At 39.9% G+C, this 25,385-nt stretch overlaps 1 protein-coding gene across 3 annotated transcripts; it reads left to right on the top strand.

Annotated features, from left to right (window-relative positions):
• The first annotated feature begins 256 nt into the window (after positions 1 to 256).
• Positions 257 to 25,178, top strand: LOC130871127 (OX-2 membrane glycoprotein). Of its 3 annotated transcripts, XR_009056827.1 has the most exons (7): positions 257 to 403; positions 6,780 to 6,861; positions 10,477 to 10,803; positions 12,790 to 13,062; positions 15,341 to 15,484; positions 20,659 to 20,746; positions 23,882 to 25,178. XR_009056827.1 is itself a non-coding variant. In XM_057764378.1 (6 exons), exons 1-5 carry the CDS (start codon positions 392 to 394, stop codon positions 15,481 to 15,483), a joined length of 837 nt encoding a protein of 278 aa, XP_057620361.1. In that variant the 5' UTR covers positions 257 to 391; the 3' UTR covers position 15,484; positions 23,882 to 25,178. The 3 variants fall into 3 exon arrangements, 2 of the variants coding, with proteins under 2 accessions (XP_057620361.1, XP_057620362.1); XM_057764378.1 differs by lacking the exon at positions 20,659 to 20,746; XM_057764379.1 differs by lacking the exons at positions 257 to 403; positions 6,780 to 6,861; positions 20,659 to 20,746 and having other exon boundaries at positions 10,584 to 10,803; positions 12,795 to 13,062.
• Positions 25,179 to 25,385: the final 207 nt, after the last annotated feature.

Raw genomic sequence — 25,385 nt, 5'->3', positions numbered from 1 at the left:
GCTGTACGATGGACTGTAATCTGGCGCCCTCTACTGCAGCAGAGAGGAATGAGGAATGATGAGCAGACGCATGGAGACAAAACATTCATTCGAGTAGAAAAAAAAAAGATAAACAAATCTAAAACGAGCAAATAAACAAAATCTGTAGAATGATTTTTTTACGTTTGCTCAGTCACAATAACAGAAGCGAGGGCAAAACCTGGGTCCGTGGCAGGGGTGGGGACAAGGGGTGGGAGGGAGGGCGTGTCCACGACTGCGTAGAAAGCCAGACCGAGGGGGCTTTACGTCGGATTGCTGAATACCACTGCTGACAGGTGTTGCTACGATACCCTCCACGGTGGAGGAGCTCAGACCTCAAGAAGCTGGTGTCTAGCAGCGACCCAGAGCAACGATGGGCAGTCCGGTGAGTGGAGTCTGGGATCGAAGGAGGGCGGAATGAACTATTCAGACCCTGTGGCTCTTGGGAGCCCGCCTAGTCAGCACAGGAATCTGTTCCTTGGAGAAAGGATCTCCGGGACTTGGGACTGCCTAAGTGAACATGGGCCAGGAGAAAGCCCAGGATCGCGGGTCCCACGGGGTGGGCGGCTTTGCTCCTGGTTGCAGATCCCACTGCGAAGAAAACATGGCTAGTGGTCTATGGCTCCCAGAAGGGGAAGGGTAGCGCTGGGTAACCCCTGTGTTGGTTCTTAATCTGCATCAGGGTACAGCCCAGTGATATTGCTGCTTGCTGCATTCTTGGCCCTTGCCTGGGAAGCCATGAAGCATCATCCAATAGTGCTGCAGCAACCTTCAGAAAGGATGTCAGATCCGTGGTCGTGTTAAAAGCCAGGATATTTAGAGGGGGCCGACATTTTGAGTCTTCAGTACAGTTTACAAGATAAAAAATTTTAAAAGGATGGGTGGTGATGTGCCCTATTCTTTATACACACGAAACTGGTAGAATTGGGTGAAAATCTAAACGCAGTTAAAACCCAAGGTACTGTTTTCATAGGACTGGCAAGACCACAGGCCAGATTTTGCTTTACCTTTCTTAACAAAGGAGAATGGTGGTGGGTGAGTTGGTGTCTCCTGCCCAGCAGATGCTCTTAATCTTTGACCAAGGAATTGCTTTTCTGTTTCACAAATAAACAGGCAGGTGGGGGAGGCTTATTTCTTCCAAGTCCTTGTGGCTGCAATTAAGATACAAATTTAGACCTAGAAAGAATTGGGAAATGAGATCTATATATCTAGTAGGTGCGTAGCTGTCAGGTAAGACCCAGGCTGTAATGAACATCCACCTTCTTGGTGAGGATTACTGGAGGATTTCTTTGTCTACATGATTGGGTTTCTAGTCAATTCTTGATTGGTTCATCTTTTAGCATCTGCTAAATTCTGGACGCTGTACTGGTGTTTTAATCATGGAATTGTTATCTTACCCCCGTGTTATGACTGCTGTTTTTGCAGCAGGCAGGATCCTAGGATTTTTATCATCAGAATGCTATTTTAGATTTTAGAACATGTGCACGTGCACAATGAGATCTCTTGCAGGATATTTATTCCTGTTTCATGTAGATCTTCTGTACAGACCCTCGGATAATGGCATGATTAGACAGTTCCTTTCGGTGACTATGACCATTACACGATGGCAGGTGTGGAATCTTCTATAGTAATATTGTCAGTGCTCAGAAGTTTCAGATATTGAAGCATTAGGATTTTTCAGTTTGTCACCTATGCTTCATTTAACCCTGAGAGTGTATTGTCTTCCTCCAGGCTCCAGGGAGGTTAATAACGTATCTTACCTAATGCATCTAGGATCCACTTTTGGCTTGGGTCTGCCCTGGTTAACACCCAGCAATCCCCTCCCCTTCCTGGGAAACAGGCGGCCATTATTCTGCATGAACCAGAAGAGAATATAAATAAATACTACGTAAATTTTTAACAGTGAAGCCTCACGCTTGGCTGCCTGTTCCCCAGTCTCTGTGGTATTTTTTGTTTTTCACCATCCCTAGGCCCCACTTCTCAATCTTATATATGCATCTGTTTTTTTTCTCGCCCAGAACACAGTTTATTTTCATTACAGAAACCAGATAATAATTTTCTTATTACAGTCTTTGCTAGGGCTTTGGTTTTATTGTGAGAGAAGGGCATAATATGTAAGAGGAAAAAAATCCAATACCGCGGAACTAGCACACCATAGTCTGTCCCTGGGAATTCCTTAAGATAAACTAAAATTATTGACCCTTTGGCTGCAGAGCCAGAGGATACATTTTCTGGATTTTTCTAGCTTTCCAACAAAATAAGAAAGAATGGAAAACAGTCTCAGTAATATAAAGAAAAATTTCTGGAAGTCCCTAGGGCACTTCAGAGTTCAAGCCCCTTTGAAGGTGGTGTCTATGAGCATAAAAAGGCGGAGACGGAGCAGGTACTCTGGAGGCTGCATTCTTTTAAGAAGCTTGCCACTTTTAACTTCCTAAAGGGTAGTGACTTTGTTGTGAACCTTAGAACAACGAAGTCAAGAGATGTCACAGGTAGGCATGGCATATTCATCATACACTAGAGTATCCCAAAACAAATTGTCCATGCAAATGAGAATTTGCAAATATTAATCATCACGCACATGATGGGATTTTTAACTTCCTGCAGCCTTAGGAATGTTAGGAAACCCAACTATACCATACAGATGGATATTGGTGCATACACCTTTATGACTCTCTGTTGGGTTCCAAGCAGAAAGTCTAAGACTCTGGGGCTCCCTACGTGAAGTCAGTAAAGTACTCAGGTGGCATTGGAGATGGCCACAGGGGTGAGACCTCATCTCTTTCAGGGCATCCATCCTGAAAGAGCTCCAGGAATACCAGGACAAGGTCTGTGATGGAGGTTCAGGATCTATGACACTTTTAGTGGGTACAGGCAGAGCCAAGTCTCCCTGACTGTAATACCAGTTTTCTTTCTCTCTTCCTTCTCCTATCCCTCACCCAGCCCCCCCCCCCCACACACACACAACTACCAACAGGGTACAGTTGGCCTCAAGAAAGCCAGACATAATTTGTTCATCTTCGAGGATACCAAACCACAGACCCTGTCAAGGACAACTAGGCTTCTTTTGCTGCCTAAACTCCAAGGAAGACAGTGTTGATCTCTACCAGTTAATTTTACATAATGAGATTAATGTTCATAGCAGTAAGATGTGTGTGTTACTTCTCCCAGTAACACTTTCTCCATTAAACCATTAAGTTTTAGGCCATAGCTCTTTTGTAAGAAGGCACCCATGAACCAAAACAATTCCATACAGTGGAAAGGAAGAGGACATTAAAACTGGAGTGCTCCCACTGGGCAGGGAAGGGAATAGAAACCCTTGTAGCAGACTGAAATTATTTCCAGACCTTCAAACACTTGTTTCCTAGGTCTGGGTGTGGCAGCATACAACAGTAGTTCCAGCACTCAGAAGGCTGAGACAGGAAGATTAGCAGTTGAAGGTTATCCTTGGCAAATTCAAGGCCAGCCTAAGCTATGTGCTATTCTATCTCAACCAACCCCCCACCCCCCAGAGACATTTTTTAAAATACACCACCGTCTTCCTCTACCATCTAACCCTAAGTCCACAGGAAATGTTTTAGGGCAGTGAGAATGCCACACTGTAGAAGAGTGGCACAAACAGGCCTTGGTTCAGGCACACCTTGAGAATGAAGTGAGTCAGATGATAAACCATCCTTTCACAATCACCCTGATGGGAAACTCCAAACCAAGGTCATTTAAGTGGTTGCGGTTCAATGGTTAGAGATAAGCTTCAATTTACCACGGTAGCAGAGACTGTGGCTAAGCAGGGACTAATACCATACATATTCAGAACGGGATGTGCACTCTGGGTTTGTTATAGCAATACATTGGAGCAAGAATAATGTGGTCAAAATATCCTGTTGAAGCAACTGGATTTGGTGAATTTGGGCATTCTTGTGGGTCAAGGGGGACAAAACAGAGTCAACTGACACACTGACCCTATATACATAATATATACCCCAACTCCAGGAACCCGATGTTCTCTGGGAGTAGTATTTTCAAAATTGTTCAATGACACTGAAGTATTAGATTTTCCCATTTACGAAGAAGAAGGAAGAGATTGACAGTTTTGGGGAGGGTGAAGGGAAATGCTAGGCAGGTAATGAAAATATTGTGGACAAATGAATTCTAGGGAGATGATAGATAGGTAGGTAGATAGATAGATAGATAGATAGATAGATAGATAGATAGATAGATCCCTATATGTTTTTTTCAATTGGGAATATTTTAGGTAGAAGGAAGAGGCAAAAAACTCCAGTACAAGAGGGCTTGGCTACTTAAAGGGACTGAAAGGAAGGTGTGGCAGAGCTTGCTATGCAAGGAGGAGACACAGCAATATGAGGTCTGAGAGCATGCATGTAGGCACTGGGCTCCCAGTATTAGCAAATGAATGGGCACCTAGGACTCCATGAGGCATCGGGTGGGAACTTATAACCAATTTCATAATGACTGTCTGATTGTTTGACTCTGGAAACATCATTAAACGTGATCATCTTGTCCTGACAAATCAGCAAGAGCTCGATAATCCTCACAACCATGGTTTTGAGACAGACGGTACAAAATAATTTTATATTTGTGCCTATTTTTTAAAAAGAACATGCTTTATGCACAGGGCAGGCTGTGTGGTGGCATGCTTATGGTTGTGAACTGTGTAGCCCATGCCTGGGCTTGGGTCTTGTCTCTACCACTTCCTAGCTCTGTTACCTGAGAAAAGCCAGTTAGTATCTCCTTCATGTTACTCGCTGTGTGAGTGTTGATCTCAACAGCGCCTTCTTCATAGGCTCTTGAAGTGTTGGGCAAAGTATTTGATCTGAAGTGTTAAGAACAGTGCCAGGTACATAATGTGTTCAATAAATGTTAGTTTTAGGATCATTAGTAGTTTAGTCACCTAATGCAAGCTAAAAGCTGAAATAAATATTTTGGTACATTTTTCCTGTATGTGTCTGTTCCTGTCATTTATTCTTGTCCCCTGGTCTTTCAAACCTGACAGTCATGTATCTACTACCTTAGAGAAAGAATCAAAAAAAAAGTGGAAAAGTTTCAGAAAGCAAAGTTTTGCAGTGATAATGGCCCGAGACAGTCAAGCTTTAAAACCACACACGCTGAAAGAGGAGGAGAAAGTTCATTCCACAGAGACTTGCGGAATTCCAGGGTGGTGAAAGAACCAACTTTTCCGACCCCGGGGAGATAAGTATTTTCCAGTTTGGGAGAAGGGAAGGGCTGACTATTGTTTATTGCTAGACACTAGCGTGAATGCATAAAGGAGCATTATATCTAACAGTAGCAGTAGGGAATAAAAATAGAACCTGCACAGAGGGCTTGGGGTCCAGAAGAAGGAAGGGCACAGTGTAGCAAATGCCACAGGCACTTAGAGAGGGCATTCATGAATTTCTTTGCCCAGCATGAAGAGAACCTGGGATAGTTCACAAGAGCACAAGAGAACTACCGTTTGCCTTTGAAGTGGGGATTGTTCAAATATATGGCATGGTGGTTGAGGGAAATACGGCTGTCTTAGTGAACACGAGGGAGAGAGATGGCTGTATGGAAAACCTGGTAGTCCCATGCTGTAGCATGGTGAGCTGTAGGCGCCCATACGTTCTGGGAGTGCTAATGCAGTGCCAAAGATGGGGACCTGTGTAGAGCGCTGGGGTGGTGGGAGGCTGAATGGTCAGAGAAGGCACAGCATTGGTTGAAATCAAGTTTCTACCTCCGGTTGGAATGGCAATGTGAAATAAAAATGAAATTCAGTTCATGAAAATGACAGAGAAAATTGGCATGTCTTGCATTGTTTTAGTATAAAATTATAGAATTATGGCCATGAAAATGGCTTAGTGTGTTGAGGTGCTTGCTGCACAAGACAGGTGACCAGCTTGTCCAGCAAGTACCTCAGCACACTGAAGCTCACATAAAGGTAAAAGGAGAGAGAGCCAAATCCATGTAGTTGTCCTCTGACATCCACACATACGGGATAACATGCAACCCCACCCCCATTCCACACCATGAGCATACACACACACACTGATAGTGAATTAATCAAAACATAGAAATATAGGAACTGATCCATCTTCTGCTTGTGTCCTTTATAATGAGCGTATTTTAGATCCAATGAAACAATTCTGAGGCAACCAAAAGGCTGATCTGAACACTCTGTCTCCAGCAAGGCAATGCCCAGAATAACATTCCCTTAAATCATGCCGGGGTATCTTTCAGGACAGGGGATTCCTGGGCAAATAAAGAAAAATAAAGCAATGAAGCAATAAAAAAATTAATATTAGTGCTGGCTTCTAAGTATTTACATCCTTGGCTGCATTTTCAGGAGTCTGCCTCAGCAAAGCCCAAAGAAGTCACGGGTTTCCGAAAAGTGTTTTCCTTTTGTGTTTTGTCCTTAATATTAGCAGCGGCTGATTATTTGGGAAGGGTAATCTGTCTGACATCTGTATTTTCTCTGACAACTTAAGGCAGCTTGACCCAGAGAGCCTATGTGTTCAAGACTTTGCTCTGGACAATGGTAGCTTCAAAGCAAGGTTCACAGTGCCAGGGCCCAGAAAAGAGCCACACTGTAGCTTTTACCTCCCCACATCCTGAGTCCTCTGTTATTTAGTCCTTTTATAGCCTTGGGTTCCATGCAACTCTGGTGAGTAAACTCTTGGACTCCAGCATTTCCTAAAATAGATGCTACAAGGACGCTCGCCTGGCTCTATCCCAACACAATCCTGTTTCTATCATTTGCTTTCTGTCTTCAGGTATTCAGGAGACCTTTCTGCCATCTCTCCACCTACAGCCTGATTTGGGGCATGGCAACGGTAGCGCTGGGCACAGCTCAAGGTAAAGATGCTCAGTTCTTCACCCAGAGACCTTCTGGGATGGAGGCTGGCCACTCTTGTGTGTGCTAGGCTAGCCCACTCGTCTGCATGAATTCCTGGAGCATGCCGTCCATCCCCCTTGCGGTAGTGAGAGTGCTTCTGCCCACTTTCCACACGTTTGTTTTCAAAGTAGCGGGACAGTTTGGCATTCTGAGGCTATTCCTGCCTGTAGATAAACTAAAGTTAAGAAAAACATCCTCTCCCAAATAAAATATGACGTCAGTGTTTCACCCACAGAACTGGGTGGAGAGAGCTATGAAAACAATTCCCTGAACTTGATTTTATGGACCTGGGAAAAGTTGGAGTGAAGGAATAGACATATTCTTCCTGGAAGGCAAGCCTTAAAATTGAGTTTACTCACTTTTTACAGAAAGGATATTTTAGAAAAATGCTGACTCTCAGAGGTGTATAAACTCACCTTATCTCCTGTTCAAAAACCGTGCTTGGACCACCTTCTCCCAATTTCCTAATTTGTTTTGTTGTTTACGGGCGGTCACTGCTCAGTTCATGCTGGTTTTGTTGTTTCTCATCACTTTTGGTGTGATGTCATTCATCGTTAGTCTCTGGAGAAGGCACTGCCTGTGGAGCACTGGCTTTACCCCCACCCACAGCCCCGACACACTATGTCCGTTACAGGATTTACTGACTGAGTAGCAGAATCAAAAAGGATTCCACACTAGCACCAAATAATTGCCAACGTTTCTACTAAGGGAGATCCTCTAGAGTTAAACATAAGCTTACCCATGTGTTCAGCTCTAGTTTTGATTCACTTTCTAAAAGTAAATCTGCATTCTAAAAGTAACAACTTTTCCCCCAAATATATTCTGTAAAATCTCCAAAAGTTTTCAGGCAACCTCAATATCAGAAATGGGTTCTTAATACCAGAACTTCCTCATCGTTAAGGAGTTCCCATCATTAAATTACCAGCTATGTAATACTTAGTGGTCAAAGGTATAACTGGATGTTACGTCCTCATTTGTTTTCTGTTATCTAGGGAATGTTTGTGTGGGTTCTATTTCCTGGTCATACTTATTAGTATTTCTTCTGTTTGATTATCCACAAAGAACAAATCTTAGTGTTTTCTGCAAGTCTATACATTGTCTACCATTTTATTACTTAATTCCCTTCTGTTGTTTGATGTAGGAAGGAGGAGGTTTGGAAGCAGGCATCTATTCATGTTCAGTCTCTTTGGTACCCAGTAAATGTAGTTAGTATTAAACCTGCCCATCAGATAAATACTTTCAAGTTTTACAGACACTCATGTTCTGGTTACCATTTGATTATGATAATTTATGAATCTTGCTATGAAATTAGCTATAGAGTTGAGAAGGATTGGGGGAATTTATGGTTTATTGAAGTGTAAATAGTGTTCAGAAAGTAAATTTTTAAGGCCAATTTCAAATTCGGTTTGGGGAAATATTTTATGTGTGCTTTGAAAAGATTATACATTCTCTCACTAATTAGTGTACATATCTGAGTAATATATATCCATAAATATAAACACATATGATGACATATAGATCTAGTATATTCAAATTAAATATATGACCACATATAAACCTGTTCATATTTTCTACATTATACTTGAATTTTTGTTTTAATGATTTAAAATCATGGATTTGAGGATTCTGAGAGATGTATAGAAATCACTAATATTATGACTAAATTTATAAGTTGCTATTGTAATTTCTTTATATATCTCAGGGTTAGGTTGTCAGACACATGAGATTTTATTAATAATATGTTGTCTGATGTTGGATTGCTCCCTTCATCATTTTATAATTTTTTTCTTTTTACATATGAAAGTCCTATTGGGTAAATGTTAGAATGCATAAGTCTATTTTTCTAATCCTTTGCTTATAAATATCCCTATATGTGACATTCTGGGGGAATGCCATGGTCTGGCCTTCTGGTCTGCTAAATCCTCATTCAGTAGTAGCTATCTGCTAAGTTGAACAGTATTAAGATTTTTTATTTCTTGTTCTCTAGATATGATGCAGGATGTTCTTCTGTAAATGTGTTGCTTTTATTGGTTAATTAATAAAATTGGTTTGGCCTATGGCAGGATAGAATATGAAGGCTGGAAAGGATAGAGAGAGAGTAGGCAGAGTCAAAGAGATGCCATGTAGCTGATGGAGACAGATGCCAGATCCTTACCAGTAAGCCACAGCCTTGTGCCAATACACAGATTAATAGAAATGGGTTAATTTAAGATTTAAGAGTTAGTTAATAATAAGCCTGAGATAATAGACCAAGCAGTGTTGTGATTAATATACATTCTGTGTAAATATTCGGGTGTGGGTGGCCTGGAAACATAAGAACAATCTCTGGTTACAGATGAACATCATTTGTTGACAGAGGTTTCTGTCCTGCCTGGTCCCACAGCTATTCAGTCCCAAAGAAACACACAGAGGCCTACTTTAATTATAAACTGGTTGACCTTAACAGGCTCAGTCTTCTTGTGAACTAACTCTTACGTCTTAAATTAACCCACAGTTCTTGTCTGTGTTAGCCACGTTACTTGGTACCTTTTATCTGTGAGGCATTCTCATCTTGCTTCCTCTGTGTCTGGGTGACAACTGCAGACTGAGCCTTTTCTCTTCCCAGAATTCTCCTGTTCTGGTCATCCAGCTTATACTTCCTGCCTGGCTACTGGCCAACCAGCATTTTATTAATCCAATACAAGTGACAAATCTTTACAGGGTACAAGACCATTGTTCCACATAGATCTTTAATTTACAGTGTTGTTTTTTTTACTCACCCATATTCATGCCAAAATGCTTATGGATTTAATGCCTGAATTCATTTGTTGTGAGTTCTTGGGTATAGCATTTATTGCTCCCCTTTTATTATGTTCCCTTTCTCAAATGTTCAGTAATTTGCTATTGGTTATTTATTACATAGATACTAATGCATTAAGTTACTTGTCATGTATAAAAGGTTAGCATTGTAGAGAAGAAATAATTACTATAACATCTAATGAAAATAGAGAATATGAAGATTATCAGTCGGTGTCAAAATCTCTTGATCCTGTTGGGTACATCAAGTCTCCCAATGCATCATCCTGTACATCACTCTCCTTGTATGTTTGTGCTCAGTCTTGCTTTCCAGAGCATGTGTCATCTGTGATGCTTCCTTTGTCTGTGATGTTTCCCTCCTCTGTGGTGTTCCCTTTCTCTGCAGTGTATGTGTGTGTGTGTGTGTGTGTGTGTGTGTGTGTGTACATGAACTCACCTAATGATCTTATTCCAGCTGACATTTTCCTGCTCAGTCATCCTACTTATTTTCAAACTCACAGTGATTCTTCATGGTTTCTGGTCTCTAAGCATTTTCTTGTTATTATATTCTGCCTCTGCTTTTAAAAGTCAAACAAACACATTTCTCTGCTAACATATAGGCATGTACATACATTTTGTTTTTGTCTTTGCCTTTTTCATTCATTTCTATATTTGAGTTTCATCCTATTTGTTCCCAACATTTTTGTTATCAGAAGTCCATGTGTGTGTGTGTGAATGTATGTGTGTATGTATATATGTAATGAGGTTCTAAATATAGAAATATTCTTTTTTGCTTGTAGTGGAAGTGGTGACGCAGGATGAGAGAAAACTGCTGCACACACCTGCATCCTTAAGGTGTTCTCTGAAACTCTCCCAGGAACCCTTGATTGTGACATGGCAGAAAAAGAAAGCTGTAAGCCCAGAAAACATGGTCACTTACAGCAAAGCCCATGGAGTTGTAGTCCAGCCTGCATACAGAGACAGGGTAAACATCACTGAGCTGGGACTCTGGAACACAAGCATCACCTTCTGGAACACAACCCTGGACGATGAGGGCTGCTACATGTGTCTCTTCAATACTTTTGTTTCTGGGAAGATCTCAGGGACAGCCTGCCTCACCCTGTATGGTGAGAATCTCTGAGAATACATTCTTTCCTTTTCAGAAATGCTGTACCTTTTCCAACAGCATTGGGAATGTGGTTGTAGTGCCTGGATTTTCTGTGTCATAAGCATGGACAGGTTCACTAGAAGGCACTTAGCCGTTCATGACTCTTGTGGCTATTACTGCAGGGTTTGGGGAGCTCTAGGCACTGCACTAAATTGGTTAGCTGGAACTGTCTTCTCTCTGGGTTCTTCATGTCACAAAATTTAAGACAATGATGAGGGCAACAAGTTCTCCACAGTAGTGGTTTGATTTCTAACTTGATGTTTGGACAGCAAATATGCAATATGTTATCCCCACAGCCCTTGGCAATTTCTGGACCTAATGACAGAGGCAGATTAGTCTAACCTATAGCCAATATGATATCTTTCTTATTTTATTTCAAGGAAGCTGTTTCACGCTAACTAGGGCACAGCTAGCATAGGCTTTTCATAATGAACTGGTGCCACTGGGAATACAAGAGGGTACAAAGCATTCTTTAAACATCCCCTAGGTTTAGTATGGTGATATTATTTCCCCATTGCTGACACAGGGCTGTGATGGAGCATTAGGAAGTGGTACTAAGGATAACTTTGTAACATTGCACACGAGGTAGGGTTTTAGGAGTGAGAAGAAAATCCTGGCAGAGTCATTACATATATTGAAGCAAGGCTTTAAGAATGCCAAGAGACTTGGCCATGGAAAAAGAGGGGTTCCACTAGGTAAGAGAATGTGGGAAATGTGTTGGATGCAAGGCTCTTGTACTTACTTCATCTATGATAGACTATCTTAATAGTATATTAGGCTTTCTTCTTGATTTTCACATCTTTGTCTGTTTCTCTCATTTCCTTCCTTCATTCTCCCCCACCCCTTTTTCTCCCTCCCTCATTCTTCTCTTCTTTGCTCTCCTTTCTGCTTCTCATATTTTCTCTTTTCTGTACCTTTTCTTTTTTTTCTACGGTGTTTTTTTTTTCCTCCTTCTCATTTTTTTCTCTATCTCCCAAACTGGGAATCCACTCACAATGAATGACTTTTTCTACACCATATTCATAAAAAATCACATTTGTTTTTCCTTACTTTTGTCTCTCCCAGCACTTACTGATGCTTGGATTTGGGGCACCCGTCTACAGTTCTGCTTTCCCAGCTACTGGGATCTACCTATCTCCTGAACCTACAGGCACAAACAAGCTTCCACTTACCACTGGCTTCTAATTAACTTCTGAGCTTTCAGGCCAAATACAAAAGCATTCGTTTGTAGAGGTTGGCAGAAATAAGGGTTACATTCCAGTAGGAATGAAGTTGTTAGCTTGGGAGGCCTATTGACAACAAGAACAGGCTGAAGCTAGTGGGAAAATTAAATGACTTTCCCTGCTCTGTAAGGTGATCCCTGGGGCCCTTCCGTTAGTCACTCTCTGATATTCCTAGTTAGGAACGCGGGGTTTATAGCCTGCATTTTAGGTATGTCTTCCAACCAAGTCTTTTTTTTTTATCCTTTCCTTCTCTGCCTCATTCAGCTTTTTGCAGAAAATGACTATTCCTCTAAACAACAGGCTCGGGAAGCTGGGCCCTGCCTGGTGCTAGTGATAGGTACAGAGTACACATGCAGAGGTGCTGATGAGGGGATGCTGTCAAATTCTTTGTGAGAAATGTTGAATAGAAGATACTGCTCACACAACGGATAGGACTTATACTGTGTAGAGGAGAAAAGTATCATTTCCTGTCTTTATCTCTCTCTCTCTCTAATCAGTTTTACTAGAGAAAAACTATGGACATGGCATTTCTCATGAGAGGTTTGGACTCTGTGCTCTCCACTGAAAGACCTGGGATTCATTAAGGAGACGGGCTGTCATCTTATCTGTCTAGCTCCCACTGTCTTTCTGTAAGGCTCCTTCCCTCATCCCTGTGAGAAGACACAGGACCCACGTGAGGGGCTTAACTGATGGCAGGCCATGTGTTTTTTCTTTTGTCCCAGTACAGCCCATAGTATTCCTTCACTACAACTATTTTGAAGACCACCTAAACATCACTTGCTCTGCGACTGCCCGCCCAGCCCCTGCCATAGCCTGGAAGGGCACTGGGACTGGAATAGAGAATAGTACCGAGAGTCACTTGCACTCAAATGGGACCACGTCTGTCACCAGCATTCTCCGGGTCAAAGACCCCAAGACTCAGATTGGGAAGGAGGTGATATGCCAGGTTTTACACCTCGGTACTGTGATTGACTACAAGCAGACTCTGGACAAAGGTAAGAGAAGGTGGGCAAGGGAGACTCGTGCTTCTATGTTTGTGTACCTGGAAGAGGGTCATGGTCTTCAGAGACTTTCAGGACAATTATGTCCTGTTCAGCAAAGGACATAATTGAGAGAGAACGAGGCAAGTGTAGGAAGAGTTGAGGGAGCAAATAAAGCAGGTTTATCTGTAGTCTCCCCATCCAAAGAGGTGACATTCTAAGACCTCCAGTAGCTGCATGAAGCTGCAGAGAGTATTGAGCTATATGTTTTACATACACACACACACACACCCCTATAATTAAGTTGACTCTCTAATTAGGCATGGTAAAAGATTAAACAACAAACACCAATCAAGAAAATACAATTATAGCAATCTGCTTTAGTAAACATTTGTATTTAAAATCACTTTAAGGAAAAAAGAAAACATTGAATATAAGCATGTGGTGGGAAAAAAAGAAGTTGATCTGAAAATCAAGGCAGCTACTCCATCACTAAGAGAAGCAGTATACACAGTGTGGATACACTGGGCAATCCATGTGCTTTGTGGGGTAGGATGAGATGATGTGGGATGTGGTCACACTACTCAGAATAGCCCATGAGCTAAAATTTGTGAATTGTTCCTTTCTGGGATTTTTTAAAAATATATATAATTTTGGATGACCCAATAGCTAACCGAAGTTTCAGAAAGTAAATTGCCAGCAAGGGAAGATGGAAAAACAGCGTATTGATTTACACACATATAGCTGATAACCATCAATGTGGAACTATTGTCTAGGCAATCACAAAACCATGTGTTCAGTACTGCTGTAAGAAAGCCACGGTAGACCATGAAAGTACCAAAGGTGAAGGATATGGGTTCTCAGATCATTCTGGAGAGTTAGGAAGGTTTCCTGGAAAATCCCATGTCTGTGATGAAATCTTTGGATAATCTTCACTGAGAAAGGCTCTATCTGAAGTGTCATCAGTCTTTCAAGAGAAATTGCTGTCCATTCACATGGTTTTCTGTTCTCTCAGACGATTCTTTCCAAATCCTTTCTGGGACTCATGGATGCCAGGAGTGAGGATTGTGTGTAAGTGACTATAGAGGGCTTGGTTTCAGAGTTAGAAGCTTGGCAAGCATGGCTTTCTCTCTGTAGTTTTAAGGCATTAGCTCTGGAATTGACACACAGTGGTAAGCATCCTAAAATGATGGCAACTGTACAGGGCACGTTTCAATAAACGCAGCCTAGAAGAGCTGTCTATGTCATCTTCTTGCACAGTGGCCTCCGGGAAGTAGCTCATATGGCAGTATCTGGGCTCCCTAAAAATTGAAGGCTAGTTTGAAATTGGGCATTTAGCTACCTTTTGGGCAAAGGGCCTCATCAGTTGCATTTGGACATTCACAAAGAAAGCTTCAGGATCAGTCAAGGCCATGGGCAACGTCTTGAGAAACAAGAGCTTGAATAGGAAAATTAGTTCTTTTCCAAGAATTCTGAGTTTGACTTACATGAAATGTTTGCGCTTGCTTGCACAGTGTTTGTTTATTCCCTGGAACATTTATTGTTGATGCCAAGAGCACTGTATGCAGCTCTAGAAACCAAGGAAACGAGACAAACCCAAAGGCTTTGAGTTCAGTCATGAAAAATCTATTATAGAGAAGGTGTGTGAAGCTTCCTCTCCCTTTGTATTATCAACACCAAGGAGCTAGTGTTTTGCTCTATTGGGCGCTACTGGAAAAATTAATGAGGACATAGATTGGAAGAAATGCAATAAAACATTGAATGAATTGTTTCCGATGACTGGCATCATAGGATTCATAATTTCCCCTTTATATCTCCTAATATATTTACATTTTTCTTTAATGAACCTGTCACCTTAGCATAACCTATAACAAAGAATATGAGTTTTGGAGGCAAAATGATTTGACTAAGCCTTGGCTCTTACATTTTCTACCCTGGTATTAAGCTCAGTTAGTCTCCCAGGTTAGGAGTGGTATCGTTTTGAAGTTTGTTAGATATTAATAACATTTAACCCCCGGAATGTTTTGTGGATTATATTAGGTGGCATTGGCAAAGATCTTATTATATGTAACTGCATGAAATATGTGTGCTGTCACTAATATCTAAATGTATTACAAATTAATGAGGTTTTGACTACAGACATAACTAGGTCTGTATTTCAGGATAATTTTAGGTGAGAGTTCAGTTGTCTTTAAAAGTGATTGTACTTGTGGCTTTGTGACTTTTTTCATTTTTTGCCTCTGTGGCCTCCTCTTCTGAGTTCCCTTTCCCGTTCTCCCCTCACTCCCTGCAGGATTTTGGTTTTCAGTTCCACTGTTGCTAAGCATTGTTTCTCTGGTGATTCTTCTGGTCTTGATCTCAATCTTATTATACTGGAAACGTCACCGAAATCAGGAGCGAGGTGAGTCGTCACAAGGCATGCAAAGGATGAAATAAGGTAAATATCATTCTTTTATAATACTTTGGGGTTGTTTGAATATATAAATAAGGGGGAACAGCACTGTTGTGTCTGTTGTTCATAAATTACAAATATATTATGAAATATAAAATTGATGCTGTTTAAGAAAACCTGTAAGCTTTCTTTCTCACAAGTGGACATTTCTGCTTTTCATTTTCTAGGATAGTTTAAAGTTTATTGCAAAAGTTAAGAGTTACAGTTCTTAGGAAGTCTGTGAGAAAACATTGACTGGATCACAGTGGGATCTGGTGACGTCAAATAAAGAAATCTGGTACCCATACAGGGATCTCTCCAGTTAATAAGGACAAACTTTTCTCATTTTACAGCAACCAAAGGCCTTCAGACCAATTAAGAGACTGTGATCACCCAATGTCATCACTCAATAAATAGCACTTCTAGGATGCCCCAAACACTATCAACACAGAAGTGATTCACACATGTAGTTGGTATTTCATAGTATTCTGCCTGCCTTCCCAAGATGGGAATTTCTCTTTATCCCTTCATAACATTTGCCATGGCATTATATATAAGTAGCTATATATATGATATATATTTCTCAATAAATATTCACTTATTAAATGAGTGAATATATGGAGCTAGGATAAATAAATTTTCTTTTTTTAATTTTTTAAAATTTTTATTTTACATTCCAACCACAGTTTTGCTCCAACTTCACCTCTTTTCCCCCTCACCTCTTCCCCAGACCCACCCCCCATCCATTCTTTCCAGTGTGTAAGGGATCCCATGAGGAGACAGCGAAGTCTGGCACATTAAGTTGGAGCAGGACCAAGCCCCTCTCCTCTGCATCAAGGCTGAGCATGGCATCCCACCACAGGGAATAGGCTCTAACAAGCTAGCTCATACACTAGGGAAAGATCCTTGTCCTACTGCCAGGGGCCTCTCAGATAGTCCAAGCTTCTCCACTGTCTCCTACATATGGAGGGCCTAGTTCAGTCCCATGGAAGCTTCACAGCTGTTGTCTAGAGTTCATGAATTTCCACTAACTTGGCTCAGCTGTTTCCATAGATTCCATCATGATCTTGACTCCCTTGCTCATATATTCCCTCCTCTTCAGTTGGATTCCTGGAGCTCAGCCTAATGCTTAGTTGTGGATCTCTGGATCTGGTTCCATCAGTTACTGGATAAAGGATCTATGGTGATAGCTTGGGTAGTCACCAATCCGATTACAGAGAAAGCCATCTGTGCACCCTCTCCACTATTGCAAGGAGTCTTAGCTGATTCTTGGGAATTTCCCTAGCACCAGGTTTCTCCCTAACCCCATAGTGGCTCTCTCTACCAAGATCTGTCTTTCATTGCTCTCCCACTCTGACCCTCTCCCCACTTGAACATACCGTTCCCTCACATTCTCATCTCCAATTCTCTCCCCTTTACCACCACCTCCCTCCCCCCAGTTTACCTAAGAGATCTCATCTAATTCCCCTTCCCAGAGTGATCCATGTGTCCCTGTTAGGGTCTTCTTTGTTACCTAGCTTCTTTGGAGCTGTGGATTGTGATTTGGTTATCCTTAGCTTCACGTCTAATATTCACTTAGGAGTGAGTACATACCATTATTGTTTTTCTGGCTCTGGGTTACCTCACTCAGGATGTTTTTTTTTTTTTTTCTAATTCCATCCATTTGCCTGCAAATTTCATGATGTCATTGGTTTTTTGTTTGTTTGTTTGTTTTGTTTTGTTTTTTACAGCTGAGTAATACTCCATTGTGTAAATGTACCACATTTTCATTATCCATTCTTCAGTTGAGGGGCATCTAGGAAGCTTTCAGCTTCTGGCTATTATGAATAATGGTGCTATGAACATTGTTGAGCAAGTGTCCTTGTCGTATGATTGAGTATTTTTTTGGGTATATGTCCAGGAGAATACCTGGTCTTGAGGTAGACTGATTCCAAATTTTCTGAGTAAACACCATACAAATTTCCAAAGTGACAGTACAAGTTTGCACTCCCATCAGCAATGGAGGAGTATTCCCCTTACTGCACATCCTCTCCAGCATAAGCTGTTCTCAATATTTTTTTTTCTCTTAGCCATTCTGACATGTGTAAGATAGTATCTCAGATTTGTTTTGGTTTGCATTTTCCTGATGATTAAGGGTGTTGAGCAATTACTTAAATGTTCTTTGGTCAATTGACATCCCTCTACTGTGAATTCTGTTTAATTCTGTACCCCATTTTTAATTGGATTGTTTGGTGTTTTATTGTCTAGTTTCTTGAGTTCTTTATGTATTTTGGAGATCAGTCCTCTGACTGATGTGAAGTTGGTGAAGATCTTTTCCCATTCTGTAGGCTGTCATTTTGTCTTATTTACCATGTCCTTTGCCTTACAGAAGCTTTTAAGTTAAGAAAGTTCCATTTATTGATTGTTGCTCTCAGTCTTTGCTATTGGTGTCGTATTTAGCAAGTGGTCTCCTGTGCTAAGGCATTCAAGGCTACTTCCTACTTTCTTTTCTATCAGGTTCAATGTACCTGGATTTATGTTGAGGTCCTTGATCCATTTGACTTGAATTTTGTGCAAGGCAATAGATATGGATCTATTTGCAATCTTCTACAGGTTGACATTCAGTTATACCAGCACCATTGTTGAAGATGCTTTCCTTTTTCCATTGTACCATTTTGACTTTGTCAAAAATCACTTGTTCATAGGTGTATGAATTAGTGTCGGGGTCTTCAATTCGATTCCATTGGTCTAAGTGTCTGTTTTTATGTCAGCACTGAACTGTTTTTATCACTATAGCTCTATAGTTGAGTTTGAAGTCAGGGATTGTGATGCCTCTGGAAGTTCCTTCATTGTACAGGATTGTTTTAGCTATTCTGAGTTTTTTGTTTTTCCACATGAAGTTGACTATTGTTCTTTTAAGGTCTGTGAAAAATCTGTGTTTGGATTTTGATGGGTTTGCATTGAATCTGTAGGTTAGTTTTGGGAAGATTATCATTTTTTATTATTTTGATCTTACCTATCTATCCAAGAGCATGAGAGATGTTTTCATTTTTCTGACATCTCCTTCAATTTCTTTCTTCAAAACCTTAAAGTTCTTGTCATACAGGTCTTTTACTTGTTTGGTTAGATTAACCCCAAGATATTTTATATTTGTGACTATTATGAAGGGTGGTATTTCTCTGATTTCTTTCTCATCCCACTTATTATTTGTATATAGGAGCGTTACTGATTTTTTTTTGAGTTATTCTTGTATCCCAAGACATTACTAAAGATGTTTATCAGCTGTAAGAGTTCCTGGGTAGAGTTTTGGAGGTCACTTATGTATACTATCATATTATCTACAAATAATTTTCAAAGAATTTTCCAATTCTCTTCCTCTTATTGTAACTAGTACCCCATGAATGCCAGCCAAGTCTTAAACAATATAAGGCATCAGAAAATAAGATTGCCACTAACACAAGGGAAGTGAGAGAAGTGAGCTATGTTTTGAGAAAGAATTATGTTTCTTTGTTTTCTGAAGGCTATGTACAACCTATTAAGCACAAAGCTATCATTTTTATTTTTTGATTTGTTTTGTTTTGAAATGGGAATTTCCTTGGGTGAAGGGGTAACATGGGAGTTTTTTCCATCTCAGATAACTGAACTTCAGGGTCAGGAAAGAAAACAAATGTTGTCTTTGAGTGATATTTTAGGATTGAATTTAAAATATCCCTCAAATTCTACCTTCTTTTCCTTTTCGCTTTATGTTTTGAGGGTTACTTTTCATGCCCTCACAACTTTTTTGACCAGTTTATCTTGCCTAACCCTTAAATCAACAACAGATCAATTTATATGACTTGGAAAAATAAGCAATGAGCCAACAATGTCACTGACCCTTTTCTGAAAGTAGATGAAAGGATTTGTTCTGTGTGCAAGATTATAGATCAGACAATTTCACAGCATATAAGCATAAGCCATAGAGCATGAACTCTCCCCACAATATCAAAGACAGAAATCTCTTTGATTTTATTTATCCTAACATTTCAGTTTTTCAATTAGGAAATGTGAGCCCAGATAGAGAAACCAGCCTCCTTGTGAGTCATGGGCAGTTCTCATAAGCAGAGTGGAACTAGAATGCTGCTCTCCTGACCCTCTCCTGCCTGGGAAGGAGCTCCTGCTGTCCTTCAGGATAAACTGTTCTCTGTTTCAAAGAAAAACGTCTGAAGTATTCAAATTCATTCTTAAAGTTCATTTTGACCAAGAGTTATATTTGTTTAAGCCCAAGATAAATTTCACTAGACAGGTATATTTGAAAAGTAATATTTCTTGGTTCATTAAGCAAGTCTTAGATTTTCAGAGGAATACAATTGCTAAATTTAAAAAGGCAGTTATTCAAATTGGAAGAGGTTGAGTTATGTTATAAAGGTACACAAATGACGTGGCCAAGGAAAACAAATACTGGTTTTTCTGTTGTTTCTCTATCAAATTATCAAAAACATTATAACTTACACCACAAAAATTCACTGTCCTACAATCCTTTAGGTCAGAAATCCAACACAGGAGTCATTGGGCTAAAGTCAAGGTGTCTTCAGGGCTATCTTCCTTTCTGCAGGTTCTAGAAGAAAATCTATTTCCTGTATTTATCCATGTGTCTCAAACGGACCTCATCCATTGCTTATATACCCCCTTACATCTGCAGAGCTAGTGATGACCACTTAGATCATTTTCAAGTTGAGTGTCTCCCTGGCTCTTTTTCTTCCCTCTTACCCTCATAAAAAACACATGTATTTCTGGGCCGGCAATTAAATTGCATGGAAAACCTTCTCATCCATGTAACAGATTACCTTCTCACATTCCTATATTAATGATGGGAATGGTATAGAACACCCCTGTTATAGTACCACAAATGCAAAGAGAGGCTGGAGTAAACAGAGACAGCTGGTACCTGGCTTCCAAATACAAGCATCCAATACCCGTAATTTCTTAGCTTCAGCTTTATGCAAGGCAATGCTATATCAAAGGACATGAAAAACATGATCAGATCCTCTGAAACACATCACTTTGGCTTTCTCATTCAAGCTTCATCTATTTCCAACCAAACGAAACTTTGTTTTCAATATTTTAAAAATCATATTCTGTGTTTCAAGTCTTTAACATAAAAATGTAACTTTTGCTTTCTGTTCTTTATTAATCATCACTAACTGTAACATTACCAACACCAGTTCTTTTAATTGGAACCTCAATTCTAACTACTTCCTGCTTCTCTCGACTCATATACTCCTCAAAGCAGCAAGTATTGCTTAGTCATAGGTAAGTCCATTTGGATTTTTTTTAAGAGAATGTAAAATGATGTTAGGGCCAAACTGGTCTTTCCCATCTATCGTAACTTAATAAGATGGAAGTTTCTGACTAGGCGTGACAGCACATGTTTGTAATGTCAACTGCTGAGAAGTTAACACAAAGAAATCTCAATTTTAAGATTATCCTGGTGTATATAATCAAAGACTGTCTAAAGAAAAATATATGAAGATTTCTGAGTCTCTAATATTGAGAAAACAATATTATGGAGCCATTATAGGTTTTAAGAACCTGAGTATTTTATTTATCAGTTCTTAAAATCCCTACCAATGAACCTCAATAGATATCAACAGGTCATACACAATATAACTCTTAAAAAATTCTTAGACCTAATAGGTACCATACTTGTGATACTTTAATGTACACCACACACACACACACACACACACACACACATACACACACACCTCAATATAGCAAGTAGAAGTATGACTTCTTGGTGAATTTTTTTCTTCCACAACTTCAGTGTAATCTTCCATCCCACAGCAGAATATTATGAAAGCTTTAACAGATCAGAAAGCAACACAGGGTAGCCTATTTCTCTTTTTAATAAGCAAACCAGACAGAACTCACTGTGACCTGTCAATGCTCCAAGTTCTAAGACTGTTGTTCCTGGTTTGCAAAATATACAACTTTCCCTCATATTTATACAACAAAGCAAAAGATTAGCCTTGTATTTTGTAAGTCCTTTGATGATTATTTTAAACTAAATATCACTTCTGTTTTCATCTTTGAAAAATGTGTGTACTAATGTGTACTAATAATTTCAGCTTCATTATTTATATTACTTTTTAGACTGATAAAATTGTATAAACAACATATAATACTGTGCTTTGAATGTATGTACAAATTGTGGAATGGGTAAATCAAGCTAAGGAATACAACTTCTTTATTATACTTTAAACCTTTTTATAATAATGAGAACATTTACAAGCTGAAAAATAAGAAGAATGTTGTGAAGATTTGAAAAGAAATGCAGGCTATTAGAAAAATGCTAAAAGCCAGCACTAACTAGCTTAGGGGACAGCCAGTAGAGTTGTTTTTGCCAAATGTTTTGGTCATGGTAACTTTCAAGCTACCAGCAATTTAATCAGTGGCCTACGCTATTAAAGACCCATTCACATCACTGAGTCATTGCAAACTCCCAGCATATGCTGATTTCTGTGGATACTAAGTCTGTGGTCTTTTGTAGTTTTATCAATGTGTATTTTCATCAGTTGCACCAATGATGAAAAGGAGGTAAGCTCGAGGAGGTGGATAGAGAAAAAGACATGAAGATCCCAGCAAGCTGGGTTTGGAGAATCAGAATTCAGAAACTGATTTGAGCACAGAAATGGGAGTAATTGGAAGGGAGAACACATGATATTGATTCCGCCAGCTGGTTTAGGAAAGTGTGGAGCAAGATAAGAGGAGAAGGGAGAGAGGATAGAAGGTATATATATGACAAAAATCTATACATATTGAAAATATTGGCAGTATAATTTGTTTCATTTTGAAGACGTGGGATTATTTTTGTTAAGTTGAGTTGTTTTGGAGGAGGAAAGAGACATGATGATAAGTAGGCTGGTTATTTGCTAATATTGTATATATATCCATATCTGTACATACATATACATAGATACACATATACATATCTTCACACACACACACATATATATATATAAGACAGAGAAACCACATATATATATAGATACACAGACATATATATGTCATATACATATATGTGCATACACACAAACATATATGTGTGTGTCTGATATATATACACATATATATATCAGACAGAGAAACCATAAACAAATTAATGGATAAAGATACGATGAAATAGTGAAAATAGATTTGTGAGGAAACCATATATGGCATACAATGAAAAGGGAAAATGAATGGGAAACAGGAGCCACTTATGTGAGATGAATAATCTGAGGGCACCTTCTCTGAGGTGGTCACATTAGGACCTGGAAACAGAGAATGAGCCTGGTATGGAGGACAGCAGAGATAGTTGATCTGTAGCAAAAGAATCACACATTTGAAATCTCTAAGAGAGAAAAGCCTAAGGACTTTAGAACAGTTCTACATGAAAGCTTGGTCTGAGGAGGGTTTCCCATTCAAAAATCACTTCTTACTAACCTGCAGTAGAGGAAGTGTTTGTTGAGACTAAATAGATGGTATGATAATAATTTGACAGGGTAAGTTCATGTCTGCTAAGTACAATAATTAAAAAAAGGCAATTACCCAATATATGTCTGGCCTTTTCTTTATATTATAATATTTAACTTGTTTTAAAATACCCAGTCATGTTAGGAGGAAGGTCATGCTTTCATGAAACATTGATGGCTAATGCTGCTGAAAATGTTTGCATCTAAAATATGCACAATTCTGAAAGACTCAGTAAAATGACCTAAGAGCACAGAGAGAGGGAAGGAGGTACCAAGATTAAAAATTTCAAGCATATTATCACACTGTCTACATTCCTTATGGGGGAGGCTGATATCCTCCCACTTTATGAGCTAGGAATTAATAACTCTTGAAAATATTTCTGTCTACTTAATGACTCTTCCCAACCTGATTTTCAGCAAGTTACAGTCTGGGGGAAATTAAACTCAGTGGGTCTCACTGAGACACTCCCAGGTCATTTTGGCATTCTTAAACATGCACCTTTCTTTGTAGTCTTAGGCGACTCTCTACTTCATTACTGGGTTAGAAGTGTCTGCTTCCAGTCAGTGTGTGAGCCCAGCACTTGGGAGACCAAAGAGGTAGAGAGATTGTTGCTAGATCAAGAACATTCTGGGCTTTGCAAGAGTCAGTGAGTTCCAAGTTAGCCTAGACTACAGAGTGAAACTCTATCTTAAACAAAAAAGGAAAGAGAGAGAGAGAGAGAGAGAGAGAGAGAGAGAGAGAGAGAGAGAGAGAGAGAGAGAGAGAGAGAGAAGAAAGGAAGAGGGAAAGAGGAAAAAGGAAGAAAGAGAAGGAAAATTAAAACTAACACCAAGAAATTTCTGGTTTTTAATCCTTCTGTTGTTGATTGCTTCAAGTATGTGGAGAAATTACAAATGTCCAGCACTGACACACTTCTCTTTCTTTATCCAGAACCCTAGAGAATTATCCAGAACCCTGAAAGTTTTTCCCTGGTCTACTTGAATCTGATGTGAAAGGAAAGCAGGAGGGAAAGTCATTCTTCATGGGACCTCAAAAGAGCAAAAGACGCAGAAGCAAACAAGTGAGGGATTTGACTTTTGGCTGTCATCCTCGGTCCTCAGTGTTTGCATTCCAAGAGGAAGTCCTGTGCCTCGGGTCTGTTGTAGGACTTGATTTCTTCCAACAATGCAGTGTCATGCTGTTAGAAATGCACCAGGCTTAGAATCACAAGTGCCAAGCTGGCTCTCAGGCTGACTTGGGCTCCCACCAGAGGGGGGAAAAACCCTTGTAGTGTATTTACCTCACAGAGCTTCCTCGTCCTCATACAGCATAGAAAGGAGTGGGACCAGATAATTTGCCACGAAAGTCTGAAACCTGATGGAATTCTAGAAAGAAAGATGAAGAATAACAAAGGAAGAAGTGAAGAGAAAAAAATAACACAGAAGGGTCCAAAGAACTTCTGAGACTGCCTTTTGCCTTTCTGTTGGTGTCCCAGCACTGCTTCTGTTCTTAGGTCCACAAGTGTGTTTCCCTGTCATTTGAGTATCTAGTCAACTACCTGCTATGATTCTGCTAAGTGTTGGCCTTGCTAGACTCCTTGACCCCCTGCTGTTCTCCACGTGCTTCTATGAGGGTAACTATGATGAAAATAGGGCAGAATTTAGTGTGAAGTAGCATTGGCAACTGTAATGTGTCCGTTTAACTTATTTTTATAGCACGTAGGCAATCTTGTTAGTCTTAGCCAGTAGTTCACATCTTTATGAAAGCATGCTTTCCCTGTCCATTTGGTCCACACTATCACCCTCTTTTAGGCCATCCCAAATCCCACCTAGTGTAATAATAATAGATTATGAAAACAGATGCGTAACAATTCCCTGTACAGCAGTCAGGTGTATATGCTCTCTCTCTCTCTCCCTTAGCTTCTTTTTCTGTGATTTGACTTTTCACAAAGAGAAGGCAACTCTGGAAATACAATCCCTTTGTTCTAAAGGCATCCTGAACCATCCGTTCTCAACCCTTTGACAAGACTAGTGAAGTTGTTTTCTGTATCTTTTGCTTCATCTGTCTCTTTGCAGTGACCTAGGAGTTCAAGTGTAAGTTGTTTTCATTGTTGAACTGAATATTTATATACTTGGTATGCTTTTCATGTGTTATTTAATTCTGTATTATTTCTTATATTTGTATTAAAATACTGAGCAATTAAAAGTGTCAACTAAATACATACTTGATGTGTGGCATTCCCTTGAGAAATATAGAAATAAAGAATAACACTTGGATTTCCTCTCTGTATGTGAAATCCTCAGTGGACCTGTTTGCCTACTCACAAGACTCTTCCTGGGGTGTCTCTGAGATGGTCAGTGAGAGCTACTGTAGCTGGGTGTCTTTTGACATGACTCTACAGGTCATGGAGTTTCTTAAATGTGCTCTCTTGGTTTTACTTTTAAATAGCAGACTT

This window comes from Chionomys nivalis, chromosome 3, assembly GCF_950005125.1.
Source record: "Chionomys nivalis chromosome 3, mChiNiv1.1, whole genome shotgun sequence".
Taxonomy (NCBI): Eukaryota; Metazoa; Chordata; class Mammalia; order Rodentia; family Cricetidae; genus Chionomys; species Chionomys nivalis.
Note: the sequence above shows the minus strand (reverse complement) of the source record. Positions and strands in the feature narration are given on the sequence as shown.

Coding starts and splice junctions, on each gene's coding strand:
- LOC130871127 (XM_057764378.1), top strand. Junction 6,862..10,476: donor AGCGCTGGGCACAGCTCAAG/GTAAAGATGCTC, acceptor TTTTGCTTGTAG/TGGAAGTGGTGACGCAGGAT. Junction 13,063..15,340: donor CAAGCAGACTCTGGACAAAG/GTAAGAGAAGGT, acceptor CACTCCCTGCAG/GATTTTGGTTTTCAGTTCCA.